Source organism: Neophocaena asiaeorientalis, unplaced genomic scaffold (assembly GCF_003031525.2).
Source record: "Neophocaena asiaeorientalis asiaeorientalis breed wild unplaced genomic scaffold, Neophocaena_asiaeorientalis_V1.1 scaffold418, whole genome shotgun sequence".
Classification (NCBI taxonomy): Eukaryota; Metazoa; Chordata; class Mammalia; order Artiodactyla; family Phocoenidae; genus Neophocaena; species Neophocaena asiaeorientalis.
The window spans coordinates 4,066,209-4,083,168 of NW_020175731.1; the positions used below are offsets into that span (position 1 = coordinate 4,066,209).

The 16,960-nt window shown below is 48.3% G+C and overlaps 1 protein-coding gene across 1 annotated transcript in view; it reads right to left on the reverse strand.

The window, feature by feature from the left end:
• STAB2 (stabilin 2) overlaps window positions 1-16,960 on the reverse strand; it is a 152,346-nt gene that overhangs the window by 15,411 nt on the left and 119,975 nt on the right. The window contains exons 52-60 of the mRNA XM_024732138.1: window positions 16,826-16,915; window positions 14,287-14,433; window positions 12,989-13,045; window positions 11,742-11,868; window positions 10,088-10,237; window positions 8,220-8,324; window positions 6,599-6,706; window positions 4,678-4,871; window positions 3,427-3,568 (exon numbers count right to left, since the gene is read on the reverse strand). Coding sequence (XP_024587906.1) covers window positions 3,427-3,568; window positions 4,678-4,871; window positions 6,599-6,706; window positions 8,220-8,324; window positions 10,088-10,237; window positions 11,742-11,868; window positions 12,989-13,045; window positions 14,287-14,433; window positions 16,826-16,915 — 1,120 coding nt within the window. The remainder of the gene's footprint in view (window positions 1-3,426; window positions 3,569-4,677; window positions 4,872-6,598; window positions 6,707-8,219; window positions 8,325-10,087; window positions 10,238-11,741; window positions 11,869-12,988; window positions 13,046-14,286; window positions 14,434-16,825; window positions 16,916-16,960) is intronic.

The following is a 16,960-nucleotide window of genomic DNA, read 5'->3' on the forward strand; positions in this document are numbered from 1 at the left end:
GTTTTTAGAAATCTTTCTTATAACGCAAAATCACGATTATTTCCCAATATTATAAATTTTCTCTGGCAACATAATTTCCCCTCGACACTTTCAGTTGAACACTTTTTGTGAACTTCACAGCCATGAAAAAAAAATACATTAAAATGAGTTTCTGCCAAGAACCCTATGTGTTTTCTGATTGCCACTATGCCTTTACAAAAGCTTTCTAGCCATTTTCCCCCTACGATACTAGAAGATTTTAATCCTTTTTATATAGTTGGTATCTTCTTTTTAACCAGTTAATGCAGAGACCAATGCATGTGACTTCAAGAAACAAGTCAAATTTTTATATTGTCAAGTTCTTTATCAAATGCCACTAAAAGGGTACTTTCTACCCCCAAAAGAGCGAAGTTTAAGATTTTTTTCTTTCTTTTTTTTTTTTTTTTGGCTGCCCGGCTTGTGGGATCTTAGTTCCCTGACCAGGGATCAAACCTGTGCCCCCTGCAGTGGCAGTGTGGGGTCCTAACCACTGGACCACCAGGGAATTCTCAAGATTTTCTTCTTTGACCGCAAACAATAGTATATTCATCCACAGGCCATATAATCTTGTCAGCCACACCTGAAATATAAACACTTACCAATATAACAGCTTGGGGAAGGACGGAAAGGTGTTTAGCCTTGTCTCCTTCCCAAGTCAACATGATTCTTTTTTAAAAATTAATTATTTTTTAGCTGCGCTGGGTCTTTGTTGCTGTGCACAGGCTTTCTTTAGTTGCAGCGAGTGGGGGCTGCTCTTCGCTGCAGTGCACAGGCTTCCCTTGTTGCGGAACACGGGCTCTAGGCATGTGGGCTTCAGTAGTTGCAGCACGTGGGCTCAGTAGTTGCAGCACACGGGCTCTAGGGTGCATGGGCTTCAGTCGTTTTGACACATGGGCTCAGTAGTTGCAGCGTGTGGGCTCTAGGGTACGTGGGCTTCAGTAGTTGTGGTGCGCGGGCTCAGTAGTTGTGGCTTGCGGGCTCTAGAGCACAGGCTCAGTAGTTGGGGCACATGGGCTTAGTTGCTCCGTGGCATGTGGGATCTTCCTGGACCAGGGCTCGAAGCCATGTCCCCTGCATTGGCAGGCAGATTCCTAACCACTGTGCTACCAGGGAAGTCCCCACAATTCTTAATAGTGCCCTTGAGTGGATACAACAGTATATTTGATCATCCTTTACTGTTAGATATTTGTTATTTCTAATTTTTTGTGATGTTAGGTAATGCTGGGATGGTATGTTTCCCGTTATTCAATTCTTAGATTATTTCAATAGGATGTGTCCCTTGAATGTCATGAGGCTCTCTGCACACATTGCCAAATTGGTTGCCACAGAGGCTGTGTGAGTTTGCCCTCCTCGGAACTGTGTGAGAGTAGGCACTTCCTCCTGAGTGTGGGATGCCTCCGTAGCCTGCCCACCGGGACAGCTGAGGCATTATCCCAATGCCATCTCGTCTTCTTAAGGGTAACCACTCAGCTACAACAGGAGGTGGGTCCAATGTGACGCTCAGTCACTTAATATAACTACCATCACTGTCTCAGTATTCATAAAAATGTAGAAGAGAAAAACCCCCTGGAGAAGATGGGCGATGTTCCACGAACTGAACAGATTCAGTGAGTTGTGGGAACAGGCAGGACTGGCTGAATGAATCGTGCCCTAAAGAAAAAGCCAGGCACCTCTTGACTCCACACTCCTCCTGGCAAATGACTCATGAATCAACACCCCTGGTCCCAACTGCTCATTCTTGACCCCATCCTAAATAACAACCGCCTACAGAATCTCCCTGCTTTGAAGTCCTGCCATCACCTTGAAATAGAACTTGGAAGATTCATCATCACCTTGAACATAGACTGTCCCCAGCAAAGCTTTCAAAATTCTTGGGCCCCCTACTCCCAGACTGCTTTAACACCACCACTGGGTTGGTCTCTTGAGATGGAAACCTTACATTATGGTCGACCCTTTCCTTTTCTTCACTCTCCATGTCCACGGTGTGCCCTTTTCTCCCTCATCTCACTCCTCTTCCCAGCAGAGACCCTGTTACCTTGGGGTCATAGCCTTGATATTATGCTGTCCCTCCCACCATTGCCTCGTCCTTCCCAGCTGACCCCTGATAACTGCTGTCCGTGAGTCCTCCCAGCAGAAATGTCTTGCCAGCTCTTCTGTGCATAGCTCAACTCCAGCATCTTTCAAGGGTCTACTGTAGCCCCAGGCCTCTATTCAGCTCCCTGGGATTCCCTCTCTCATCCCACCCAGAGATCCTTCCCTTCTCTATTCTTTTTTTTAAAAATTTTATTGCGGTAAAATACACATAACATAAAATTCGCCCTTTTGACCACTTTAAGTGTACAATGCCGTGGCATTAAGTACATTTACATGTGCAACCATCACCACTATCCATTTCTAGAATGTTTCCATCATCCCAAACAGAAACTTTGTCCCCATTAAAGAATGACCCCCTCTCCCCACCCTTCAGTAACCTCTATCCTTTCTTCTGTCTCTCTGAATTTGCCCATTATAGGTACCTTCTATCTGTGGAAGAGTACAGTGTTTGTCCTTTTGTGTCTGGCTTATTTCATGGAGCATGTTTTCAAGGTTCATTCACGCTGTAACATGTACAGAATTTCATTCCTTTTATAGGGTAATTTCCCACGGTATACTGCATTTTATCTATCCGTCCATATGTTGAACATTTCAGTTGTTTCTGCCTTTTGGCTGTTGTAATGCTGCTGTGAACGTGGGTGTACAAATACCTGCTTGAGTCCCTGCTTCCAATTTTTCTCTAAGCAGCTTGCTCTCTCCCTTCAGTTGCACCATCAGCCTGAGATAAATTGCTATCTTCTGTCTTATTACATTTCTTCCCCCGGTCTTATCGATTAAAAAATGTCCTCAACTCCACTGGGAATCTCCTTACAAGAAGAGACAGTGTCATATATTTGTCGTATCTCCTGTGTTTTTCTCCTGCTTATATTTCCTCCATTTCATCCCCAAAATGGACTTGAGGTGCCTTAGGACTTGATGCGTGATAGGGACTGAATGTCTGTGTCCCCCACAAATTTGTACGTTGAAATCCAAACCCTCCATGTGCTTGATGTCAGCCTCCACTGGGTCCTGGGCAATGCATGGGCTGTTTGGTCCCAGTTTTTTTTTTTTCCTGATGTGGACCACTTTTGAAGTCTTTATTGGATTTGTTACAATATTTCTTCTGCTTTACGTTTTGGTTTTTTGGCCTTGAGGCATGTGGGATCCTAGCTCCCCTACCAGGGATCGAACCTGCCCCCCTGCGCTGGAAGGCAAAGTCCCAACCACTGGACCACTAGGGAAGTCCCTGACCCCAGTTTTCAATACTCTTTCCTTTTGCTCTTGCAGAGGTCCCTTCCCCATGCCTGAAGACCAGGTGCTTTGGGCCACACTGACCTTGGAAATGGAGGTCAGCACAGTCGGCGTCGGCATGGCACTGCCCATTGTCCTGCAGGCAGCGGTCAATGGGCAGCTGCTCCAGTTCACAGTCCAGCCCGTCTCCCACGTAATGACGTTTACATTCACACTTGTGCTTGCCCTGGGAGGGAGAGTGGGAAAGATGAAAAAGGCCCTTCTCTGGGCCCCCAGAGCCCCATGTGCTCCACGGGCCACCATCCAACACAGGAGATGCTCAGAAGGGTAAGAAACATGCCTGTCCTGTCCGGTGGGGACTGATTGCTCCGTCTTGCTTTTGCACAGGCTCAGGATGGAATGTCCTCCTTTACATCTCAGCTCAGATGTCGCTTCCCTGACTCCCGGTCCCTTTTTATCACACTGGCCTGATTTTTGTTCCTCCTGACTCTTGGCCCTCTCTGAAGGTATCTTGTACACTCATTTCTGTACTGAAGATGCCCCCTCCCCCTACTCGTGTGTAAGCTTTTGATCGCTACATCCTTGGCAGCTACAACAGCACAAAGTAGGTGCTTGATGACCATTTATTGAGTCAATGAATGATCCCATTTAATGTCCACAACAATCCTGTGAGGTTCGCAGTATTATGAGGCCCACTTTGTGAAGTGAGGAAACTGAGGCTCAGAGAGGTTAAGCAGCCAGCCCCAGACCACACAGCGTGTCAGGCCAGGAACAAAGACTCAAAGGCTGCCTGACTCTGAGTTCATGTTTATAACTATAATATAATCGACATCATCTCCCACCATCTTTCCTTCCCACCAGAGAAATGGGGCAACAGGGCACTGATTCCATTCTAGAAAGACCTGAGTGAGTGCCCAAACTGCACTTTTCCTGCCACCTCTTACCAACTTTTTTGGTTTGAATTAATTTTTATTTGGAATCATTTTAGATTTAGAGAAAAGTTGCAGAGAGAGAGTCTCCTTATATTCTCCACTCAGTTTCTCCTAACGTTAACATCTTCCAAAACCATAGTTCATTGTCAACACTAAAAACTTAGTGTTGGTGTACTATGATTAACTGAACAACAGACTTTATGTGGACTTCACCAGCTTTTCCAGTAAGGTCCTTTTTCTGCATAGGGTACCACTTCGTATTTAGCCCGCTGACTTAACAAGAAATAGACTCACGTGGGAAGAAGGCTTAGGAAGAGGCCAATGGTAACCCGAGTGGAGAAGCAAGGCTGAGCGAGGCACAAGGGCTCCCCACCCCCAATTTCCCCGGGGAGACGAGACTCACCGGGCCGGTCATCTGGCACGTGGCATGCTCATGACACCCGCCATTGAGGCCGTCCGCACAGGGGTCTATCTCCGTGCAGCTGTGGCCATCCCCCTGGTAGCCCTTCTGACAGCTGCAGGAGACCTTTGTGCCCTTCTGGGAGCACTTGGCGACCTTTGCACACCCCCCGTTGTTCTGTTTGCAGAAATCCACAACTGCAAGAGCAGAGGACAAGGGCTCAATGAACCACGCTCTGTGTAACACGGGCTTCAGATCGAGGTGTGGGTCACCCCAGGACCAGTGGCGCTGGGCGAGACAGCGGGCCCCAACATTTCAGTGCCTTCTCTCCCTGTGCCTGGTGGCCTCTGTGCTGCATTTGCCAACACTAGTGTCCCGTGGCGAACACCCTCATAGACCAGGCCTGGTGCCATCTGTCTACCTCTGCTCTTTTTTTTAATCACACACTTTACTTTGGTAGTAGTTTTCTAATGAGTTTGGGTTTTAGCGTTAGGACATAGTCGTGCGCACGCATGCGCGTGTGCATGTAGGGTTGGTGCACTACTGAGCACCCTGTGACACAGACATCGTTACCCCCATTCTGTAGATTAACAAATGGAAACTCAGAGCTTAACTGACCTGACCAAGGCAAACTAGCTACAACGTCGAGGGGCTGGGATTTAAAGCCAGGTTGGTTGGACTCCAAAGCCCGCACTTTCCCCACTGTTTTGTGTGCCCCTTAACCTTTGTTTTCTTGATCCCCCAAATTTCAACCTAATAGTAGATTAGCTCCAGCCTCAGGAGTAGCTGGAAAGCGCTCTGATTTCTCTCGTCTGACTTTTTGGCTAGAGTGGTGGCAGCCACTTGAGACCCTGAGAGCATGAACATGACAAAAGGCCTCAGCCTAAGGCTGGCAGAGCAGAAAGACAGAACCTGGGTCTTTGCTGCCACTGCTGTTGCTGAGCTACTTCTAGACTGCCTCGTAGCAGATCACAGAACGACAGGTATAGCAAGATCTCAGTTCTGTAAAGAAAGTATATATCTCTATATGAATATCTACTCATGAGAACAGTTTGAAAGTATGCGTGCCCAGGACTAGTAGCTTTCCCCCAGTACCTATTGTCTTCTTATTCTATAGTAGTAGATTTTCAGCTGGGCTTCATGGTTGTCCAACTGAAGACTACATTTCCCAGGCTCCCCTGTCCTAGGTGTGACAGATGATGAGGTTCCAGCCAATGGGGTGGAAGCAGACAGGATTTTAGCCTCTTCTAGGTGTGTCCTTAAAGGGAGGAGGTTTGCCTCCTCTCTCTCCCTCTCTATCCTGCTGCCTGGGATGTGCTTTGGTAGTGACCATCTCGGGCCAGGCAAGTGAATGATGGCAGAGCAACAAGATAGAAGGAGTCTGGGCCCCCAGATGACCTGTCAGAGTGAAACCCTATGTTAGCCCTGGATGCCTCCATGCAAACTGCTATAAGAGATAAAAATAAACATTTAAACATCTGCCTTGTTTGTGCCACTGTTCATTTGGGTCTCTGTGTGGCTGAACCTATATTGTAACTACTAGAGACAGAGACAGTTCAGTGTTCAAAGTGGTTCTCACCGAGTGGTGAGAGCATGTGTAGGTTTCACTGTTGTCTTTTAAATACTGTAGTATAGTTTCTGAATTTTTTGAAGTAAGACTGGATTATCTGTAGAGTCACAAAAATACCATAAAACAAAGTGCATCACAGTTGGCAAAGCAGTTTCAAAGTCATGACCTGGGAAGTGGGCGGGTCAGGCATGAGCAAACCCATCGAGGAAAACTGAGTCGCAGAGAGGGTGGGTATTGCCGAAGCAGTCCGAGCAGGAAGCAGAAGGGCCGGGATGGAGCCCAGGCACCCTGACCAAGAGCCGCTCTGCTCCTAGCACCTCGCTGCTATTCTACCCATGCCCGGATGGGACCTACCTGTACACGTTATTCCGTCCCCTTCATAATTCAGGTTACACTCACACGTGTTGTTCTCCTTACAGGTGGCATGAGCGGAACAAGGAGGCACGCACACGAGGGGCACAACTGCAAAGAAAGAGGTCACCATTCATCCCGCACCATGACGTGAAGGGTTGGGACCCACCTAAGGCATCTTCCTGAGACCCCTGAGATCTGGCCTGCCACTGTGTTTCAAAAGTGGCCCCTTATGGCGGGCGGACGGGGTGATTTGCTAAGGTCCCTCCCAGCCTGGAGATTCTGAGATTCCGGAATCACTCCTTTGTATCATTTTTTATTATTTTTTTTTTTTGCGGTACGCGGGCCTCTCACTGCCGTGGCCTCTCCCGTTGCGGAGCACAGGCTCCAGATGCGCAGGGTCAGCGGCCATGGCTCATGGGCCCAGCCGCTCCACGGCACGTGGGATCTTCCCGGACTGGGGCACGAACCCGTGTCCCCTGCATCGGCAGGCGGACTCTCAACCACTGCACCACCAGGGAAGCCCGACTCCTTTGTATTATTAAGACATTACTTCTGAAATGTTATCCAGATTAAAACGCAAATATGTTACCGTTAGGGGCAACCAATGAACTCTTTGTACCTCAGAGTCCGCCAGCAAGGGTGAATTTAGCTCTTTGGCCCTAAGGGCATGGGGTTCCAGAGGAGATGGTTAAATTGGAGGAGAAATTCCAAGGCCTTCTGTGGGCACTGCAGAGCCTGGGAGAAGTCTGGGGCTTTGGTGGCTGGAAGGGGCTGCAGTATCAGGAGGCAGCATGAAGCCACGGGAGGAGGACGGGGGAGAGAAGAGGGGGAAGAACTGAAGTTAAGGGGACTGCTGGGCTGCTGGAGCTTCAGGTTGCTGACGCCCACACGAAGAGCTTGGGCTTGCCCTTCTGCCCCCAGGGAGGATGAAGTGACAGTGCTTTACATGGGACCGGAACATGAGGCTTGGGCTTCAAGGGAGGCCTCAGAAAACTGACAGCTCAGTAAGGATCAAGGTCATGACAAGGATGACAGTGACAGATGGTGATAATGACAGCTACTGTTTCTGAGTGCCCCACATGCACCGGACACCCCGAAACCATGACCCCGACCCTTACAACAATCCTCCCCTGAAAACCGTGCAACAGGCTCTCTTTTTTCGGACGAGCGCATCAAGCCTCGGGGAGGGTAGCTTAGCTGAGGCCGTCTGTCTAATAAGCAGCTGAATCAGGGGTCATATCCTGGACTCCAGGGAACAGCATGTTTTCTGTGAAACCCTTCACCTCTGTGTCTGCACACATGTGGGCCTGGACCACGATCCCGAGGGACCCTTCCTGCCCAATCCTGTATACTTTGCTTGAGGTGGGTCCTTCCATGATTGACAGGACTGCATGCTGGTTTCATGGGTTTGAGTTAAATCCTGTCATCTAGTTTCCTTCAAGTCACCAGATCTCCGGACCCTGGGGCCACACAACCAAGTCATCTATTCCTCGTGGAAAAGGGAACCCCTGCCTTGTTGTTTTTTTCCGATGTCGCTAAGACCCCCACCCTCAGTCGGCCGCTCTCGGCGGGGTCCGCTGCAGCACAGGGCCGCCGGCAGGTGGCCGCCCCCAGGACAGACCTGTCTGAGTGTCACAGAAGCGGCCCGTCCACCCCGTTTCACAGACGCACTGCCCAGAGCCCGTGATCCCGTCGTTGCACTGTCCATGGTCCGAGCAGCCACAGGCTGTAGAGCAAGTTGGGGTGTGATCAGTTGGCAGAGATCAGGGATTGAAATCCAATCAACCAAGCCCACTGACCACATGCTGGCTGTGCTGTTGGTTTGGAAGGCACCGTGTTTATCCACATTCATTCACTCATTCATTTATATCATTCATTCAGACTTTCAAAAAATAACCAATCCAGTGGCTATCATGAGGCAGACACTACCAGGCGATGAGGTTACAGCAGAAAACCCAAGACATAAGGTCCCTGTCCTCAGGGAGCTTACAGTCTAGCAGTACCTGGTTATCGAACACGTAATAATAAATACAGGGATTGCTGTAAACACAGAAGTAGAGGGTATCATGGGGTATGTAACTGAACAGTAGTGGGAGGGAACATCATCTGGGCCTCCTAACAGAGAAATGGACTGAATGGTCAAGACTTCAAGAAATATACCAGTCCTTCTGCTTACCACCTCCAGCAGCACCACGCTAGCCCACGGCACCGCCGGCTCTCACCCAGAACGTGGCATTAGCCTCCCCAAAGCTGGCCCTGCTTCTGCTCGTGCGCTCCCATGGTGCACTCTCCACGGGGCAGCTGGGGTGGTCCTTTCCAATCTGCTCAGGACAACCCCCCCCGCCCCCCATTCACAATCCTTTACTGGCCGCCATCACACTTAGATTAGACGCTGAAGACCTGTCTCTGGGCAAGAAGCTCCTATGTTATCTGGCCCCTGGCGACCTTCAGATTCCTTCTTCTCCCTTTCTCCCTCTTCTTTGCCCACCCTGCTCAGCCACCTTGGCCGCTTTGCTGTTCCTTGCATGCCAAGCCCACGCCTGCCTCAGGGCCTTTGCACTTGCTTGTCTCTCTTCCAGGAAAGCCATTCCCCTAGCCTGCACTGTCCATCAGAGCAGCCGCTCATCACACGTGGCTATCTAAATGTAAACTAATTTTAAAAACCAAAACTCAGTTCCTTAGTCACAGGTTTTGAGTACTCAACATCCACTTGTGGCTAGCGGCTACCATTCCTCGTGGCGGAGTTACAGAGCATTTCCATCATCACTGAAATTTGACCGGACAGAGCTGCTATTGACAGTCCCACTCCCGGCCCCTCACCTCTGTTAGGTCTCTACTCAAATATTTCATGAGATGTCTTCTGGACCACTGCCTCCTTTCTATCTCGATTCCCTTCATCTGCTTCATCTTCTTTATGCCTTTGTATCTATTTTTGTTTCTGTCATCTTTGTTTCCTCCCTTTGAATGTACACTCCTTGAAAGCTGGGATTTTGAAAGCTAAGCTCTGTAACTTAGAACCATTCCTGGCTTTTGATCAAGTCACTAAGCCTCTTTGTGCCTCAGCTTCTTCATCTGGTTAAGTGGGGATAATAAAGAGTACCCACCTCAAAGGCTCGTTGTGAGGATTAGATGGTACAACATACCTGCCTGGCACATAGTAGGCACTCCACACACATTAGCTGTCAACATTAGTAAGGACTCAGCATATATGTGATAGTTGAATGACTGAATGAGTGCTGGTCGGCCACAGCTTGCCCTGGTGGCTGCAGGGGATGTGAGTTTCACTTCTAGAGGGGAGGCTCTTTCAGTGGATGGAAACGGGAATATATCCAAGGAGGAAAAAAGCATGTGAGGGCAGGCAGATGCGAGGTGGGTGGCCGGGAAAGAGAGGAAGAAGGATGCTTCCAGCTCAGGTGGATGGTGTGCATCGGGGCAGGGAGCGTACAGCCGAACGACAGGCAGAAGCTCAGGGGAGTGGGTGCCACATACGCTGACAGTCAGGCCCGAATCTCCCTGGCCAGCACAGCTCACACGCTGTCCCGTTGAAGCCAGTGTTGCATTTACACTGTCCCGCGGGTGAGTACTGATCAAGGCAGACACCCCGGTTGTTACATGGGGTATCTGGTCCTCCAGGGCAGGCTGGAAGAGATGAAACAGCAGTGACTCAACAGGCTCCCCAGACCCAGAGCAGCTCAGCGTCTTTGTGAACATGCTGCTAACCCATCCTTAGCTGTGGGTTCTGTCCTCTGTGGCCCCGGGGACATATCCACATATGGATGTTTAGAGCAACCCACTGGCCTATGGCTTAACTATATCTGATAGGGGGGCTTCCCTGGTGGCGCAGTGGTTGAGAGTCCGCCTGCCGATGCAGGGGACGCGGGTTCGTGCCCCGGTCCGGGAAGATCCCACATGCCACGGAGCGACTGGGCCCGTGAGCCATGGCCGCTGAGCCTGCGCGTCCGGAGCCTGTGCTCCGCGACAGGAGAGGCCACAACAGTGAGACGCCCACGTACCACACAAAAAAAAAAAAAAAAAAAAATCGATCTATCTATCTATCTAATGGGACTGGCAGAGCAATATACCGAACTGTGCACTGTATTTGGGGGTCAGGAGACCTGGATTTGTGTTGATCTGAGCTGAATAATGAACTTGCTCTGAGCTTCGGTTCTCTTAGCTCTAGAGGAGGAGGGGGAGGGTGATGACAGAGTGCCCACTCTGAGGATCAGATGAGACACTGTAACCAAGAGCATTTGAAAATATAAGCGCTGAACAAATATAAGGGATGACACTGACTTTTATCAATGGTCTGTGCTTTAGTGATGGAGAGTGGAGTGGAGGCTGAGTGACTGCGTGGACTCCCAGCCCAGAATTTTCTCAACTGGACCATGGTGAATGGAGTATGCATGGTACTTAAAACCACGGCTTCTGGAGACATACTGTGGGACCTTAAGTGTGCTTCTTATCCAATCTGTGCCTTGATTTCGTCATCTGTAAAATGGGGATGACAAGGGAACCTACTTCTTAGGGGTTGCTGCGAGGTTCAGATGTTCCCATATATGGGAAGTAGCACTCAATAAATGTGCTCACTTAAATCAATGCATGGTGGAGGGGAAGTTCTATGGCATTTGTTATGCTTTTGCTGCTGCGTTATTGGCTAGAAGTCGTATCTAGACAAAGGGGTTTCAGGAGCCCTTTCCTGAAAGGGTGAGGTGAGGGAGGGAGGGCGACGTTACACATAACGGAAGATTTCAGGAAATAATGGCCCATTCATATCACAGTTGTATAGCAACCTGCCAAGGTAGATGTCTTTAGACGCGTTTAAACTAGCATGCTTATCAGTATCACAGACTGGTGTCAGAAATGAAATATGGTGTTTCTAACACCATGGGAAATGTCTCATGCTACAACATCAAGCAGAAAAGCATGACACATGATTTACAATCTATGCACAGTAGAATCTCAACTCTGTAAAAACCAAATATGACAAGACAAAAAAAAAAGGAAAGCTGCACAGCTCTTCAGAATAATTGCTTTTGGATCTTTTCTGAGCAGAATCATTAAGAGTGATATAGTCCCCTGCTCCCCACTCCACAGTGATTGTACAATCATTTCAGAATTGCGAGGCAGTAAGAGGCTCCCTTACCCTGACAGTCTGGCCAGAAGTAGCCCTTGCAGCACTTGGGGAGCTGTATCACCAGGGTGCACTGCTGCTTGCAGCCTTCCAGGTTCCTCCTGAAGGGCAAGTCGTACAGACACTTCCGCTTCTCACCCTAAAGGAAGAGATTGAACCATCATCCCTCCACCTTCCATCCCCTTGGGCTCTAGTCCACCCCCAGTGGGGGAACCTGGGTACTGCCCAAGTAGAAAATGGGACTCAATGGTCATGAGCCCTGTACAGGGAATTCTCTTCTTAGGGGTGTAGAGAGACAAATGAATGGGGGAGGGGGCAGAGGTGGAGTCCATGGGAAGAAGATTTCTCCCCATCTTAATCCTTAGAGCTGTTTGCAAAAGGTGTGGTTGCCTGAGAAGGGAGTGGGAAAGAGGTGGCTTTCTATCAGGAGAGGGGTCTGTGGCCAGGCCCCAGGAACATCAGTAGAGAGGGTACGGGGTTACAGTTCATTTTGTAGGGGTGTTTCTGTGAGAGGGGTTACTGGTAGAGTAGAAAGAGCTTGGCTTTGGAGTAAGTACTAAAACTAATACTTAATGAGCACTTGCTATGTGCCAGGCTCTGTACCCACATTTAAAAACTTACTTTTCCTAATAATCACACACAGAACTGTTATTAGCTCCATTTTGCAGAGGCAAAAACATATAAAATGACTTGCCAAAGATTACCCATGAGAATTTGACCCCGTAACTGTGGACCCCAAATTTCATTGGCTTAACCATTCCTCTTACATTGCATGCTGGGCTCTAATCCTAGCTTTGCTCCTTACTAGCTGTGTGGCCTCGGGCTGATTGCTTATCCTCTCTGAGGCTCATCTGTTGTAAGTGGAGGTAATATATTTTTCTATAGGTATTATAATGGGGAATAGGGATAATGTCAAAATAAAGGGGCCAGCACAGAGCCGGGGACATGAACAGCAACCAACAAAATACAACTATTATTTTTATAATTATCTTTGCAACCCCTCCTAGGTCTGTAATCCCATGACTCTCCTAGACAGTTCTTAAAAGATGGATAGTGGGTTGACAGGCTGCCTGGGCTAAGAATGTTCATCTCTAATCCCACTGGCCTGACTGTTGAAAGAAAGACATAAACTAATTACACACAGTTATAACACACTTGCAGATGTACACACATGCACACTCACAGCTACCAGGAGACTGGGGTCTGATAGAGAAACAAACCTCTCACTCTCCAAACGTTATCACTGTGCTCATAATTACCTTCGGTTTAGTCCACCTGGGGCAGCTGGGAGTATGAACACAGCTCCCACAGTTCCCCTAGTACGCAAGAAAAGAAACACTTAAAAATCCAGAATATTGGGAAACACAGGGAATGCCCCAGGTTAATGCCTTGATTATGTGACTAAAAAATTAAGATTCTGGCTATGATCAAGAATATAAAAGCAAACACTCTGAAGGTATGTCGTGGACCTCAATTCCTTAGTCTATTTCTTTGAGGTAAAAATTCCCTGTTAGATGGGGGTGGACCAGGGCGGGGTCACACAGGCACACGGTATGGCAGCAGTGGGAAATGTGGATGCAGGTGTCAGTTCCATTATAAATCAGCTGTAATTCTTCTAGCTAATCACATTCTTTGATCCTTAGTTTTCTGATCTATAAAACAGGGATAATAATTCTTGTTGCTATTTGATTTTCAGGGGATTGATTGGTGAGGAAAAACGATTAACTGAAAAAACTGTCTGTGTATATACTCTGAAAGTGAAGAAATTAAAAACTGGTTTTTCATCTCCTACTTCGGCTGTTATCCTAGTAATTTGGGATATTTATCGAATGCCTACAAGTTGCCCGGTACAGAAATCAACTGGTGACAGACTTTGCCATGTAAGTCACTCCACCTCTTTGAGACTCAATTTACAAGTTTGCATAATAGAGTAGATGATAACTGCCTTCTACTATTGGATAGGGGTTAAGATGAGCATTGAGCCAAACAGTAGGCTCAAAGGTCAATAAATGGCACTGGGTGGATGAATGTGTGTGAGATGTACACACGCCTCAAACAGTGCAGGACCCGGGACGGAAGTTCAGTCAGTGTTAATGAATGAGCAAATGAATGGCGGTATGGTGGCATGTATTAGATGGAACCATATGAAATGGCCACTTTTGTAGTCATACCCTGTCAAGTACGGCATTTCTCACGGTTTATTCTGGCAGAGGCTCAAAAAGTGCTTGTAGAATGGTTAAGTGAATGATTGAATGGGTGGGTGGGTTTGAAAATGACTGGTAGAACAGTGGCACACAGTCGGTTCCCAACAACTGTTTCCTTAACGGCAGGGGGATGGATGGATGGGTGTGTGGGTGCATAAATGAGCACGGGCAAGGCTTGTACGGGACTAAGTAGACGTTAATCTGAAGAGCACTGTCATGTAGCGCTCTGATCCCTTGGGTCCCGTGTTCACTGGGGACCAGCCCTCTGTGGCTTCACAGCAGGGTCCCACAACCCATGAGGGCTGTTCCTTGGCCCAAGGTTCCCTTACTACAGTAGTGTTTTTAGGACTGACCGAGACATCGAACGTGGTAAAAGTGTCACAGCGGCCCCCCAGGGTGGGGTCGATCAGTAGACAGTCAATGCCGTAGGCCACGCCCAGGTCAAATAAGAGCTCCCGCTGCACAATTCTGCACATTTGGCCGTTCAGGAAGAGCTCGCCCTGTGACAGAGGGAGAGAGAGCAGGGGAACAGTCAACCATCCTCAGACTTCTCCTCTTCCCAGGCCATGGAATGTGGCCAGCACCTGCTAGAGTCACAGAGAACTGATAACGTACCGACGGCCAACATCTTTATCTCAGACACGCAGTATGTATTACATCCGAGTACTGTCCTTCATGCTTTACCTGTGCAAATTCTTTCAATCCTCACAACATCCCGAGGATGTGGCTACTCTTGCTGGTATCCCCATTCACGGATGAAGAGACGGAGGCAGTGAGTGGTTAGATAACTTGCGAAGGTGACACAGTCGGTAAGTGGTGGTGCAGGCATTCATGCCCAGGCTGGCAGCCTCAGCCCACACTCCTAGCCAGTCGACAACACTGCCTCTACCAAAGTAGAAACGCTGGCAGTGGGGGTAACAGGGTGGGGTAGGGATGGCCTGGCCGTGGCTCAGGATAAACCTGGTTGACACGGCCACGTCGCGTGCAGCTACCCAGTTTTCATATTTAGTGCCAGCACCTAGCAGAGCTACCGGTACAACTTCCTTTCCAAAATATACACCGATGGGCTTTACCCTTTTAACGACAACAACTTTTTCACGTATACTAGGCATTGTCTAAACTGTGCTCGAGATACATGATTTTGTTTAATGCTTGCAACAGTCCTCAGGCTTTCTTTCCTAAGGTCCACCCAGCTAGTAAATTGACGGATATATTTCCCTCCCAGGAAGCAAATGCTTTTAGAAAGTTGCATGAAAAGAAAAAGATAAATCTCTCTCTAGTGTTTGATGGGATGTATACTGTGTAACTCAGTGGAAAGAGCCCTGGAAAACTGCAGTTGAATCCCCCCACTTCTACTTATACACTGTGTGAACAAGTCCCTGAACTTCCCTGAGGTTTAATTGTTTTTACCAGGTGAATAGGATTAATGATTCCATTGCATAGAGTTGTTATAAAGTTCCAACTCAATAGTACTCTGGGGACTTCCCTGGTGGTCCAGTGGTAAAGAAACCGCCTTCCAATGCAGGGGACGCGGATTCCATCCCTGGTCAGGGAACTAAGATTCCACATGCTGTGGAGCAACTAAGCCCATGTGCCACAACTACTGAGCTCGTTTGCCTCAACTAGAGAGGCTGCGTGCTAGAAACTACAGAGCCCATGCACTCTGGAACCCACGCACCACAACTAGAGAAGAGAAAACCCACACGCCACAACTATAGAGAAGCCTGCGCACCACAACGAAGAGCCTGCGCGCCGCAACGAAAAATCCCGTGTGCTGCAACTAAGGCCTGATGCAGCCAAAAAAAAAAAAAAAAAATAGTACTCTGAGTACAAAGTGCCTGAAAGTTCTATTAGCACTCAGGATGAGCAGTGAACATTTTTCTTCTTCTTCTTTGATACATGTCGAGTTTGGTCTATGGAGACAGTATAGTTGATCTCAAGAGAGTACGTACATTAGGACAACTTTCCAGAAGTTGGGATGTAAAGATGCTAACACTCTTCATATTTGGTAACAAATTCAATGCAATTCCAATCCAATCACCAAAGGGATTCTGGCTTGTCAGAAGATGTAAACAGAATGTTATCTGGGACTTCTCAGAAGGCTCCTTGAAGGTAATCAACTCAGCTTGGAGCTGCATCCCTTTTGCCCTTTCTCCTTTCTACTGCCTGGAAAGTGGACATGATGGCTGGAGCTCCAACAGTTATGTTGGACCTTGAGGTGACTGTGAGGCTGGAAACATGTGCTGCAGAGCAGGAAGACAGAAGGAGCTCCCCCAGAGAGCCATCATACTAGCTCTGGATTGGCTACTTCCAGATTTTTTTTTTTTATAAGAGAGAGAAACCCTTACATATTTAAGCCACTGCCATTTTCCATTAAATAAAAGATAGAGGATGTAGCTACTATTATCCCATCAGACCCATTCATCACATGGAATTACAGGAAGGTAATATTGTTAAGGAGCTAGCCAAGGAAGGTGAAAATTGCAAATTTTCTCTTTGTTGGCCTATCTAGGTAGATGTAACCTAGAGCTGGCTCTGACATGCTTTGAGAAGGCTGGAGGGGAAGCTGCAGCAGGGCTGGGAAGGAAGGAAAAGGAATGACAGTGTACTTTCTTGCTTCAGGGAAGCGTCTCACACTGGAAAATAAATCTTCCCCAAAAATCAACCAAAAGCTGCTCTCTGCAAGTGTAAAGGGAGGCTCCCTGACACCTGGTGAGGGCTTGGGCTGGCCAGGACTTATCGGGTTTTTCATATCCACTTACTCAGGGGAGATAGCCCTGAAGGCAGTGAGAGAAAAGAGCTTGCTGTCAACGTGGGAAAAAATGAACAACTCCTGGAAGGGGCAGTGGTTGGAGAATGCACTCCCAACTTCCACTGGGTGACAATACTCACGATGTCACTGCCAGCTCCGCACTTCACACTCAGCTCGGAACCTTGCAGGGTCTTCCAGGTAGCAGACCTGGGGAGATCCACTGCCAAAACCTGTAGGAGCGATGATGCCACATTAACACCCCAAATCTGGGCTGA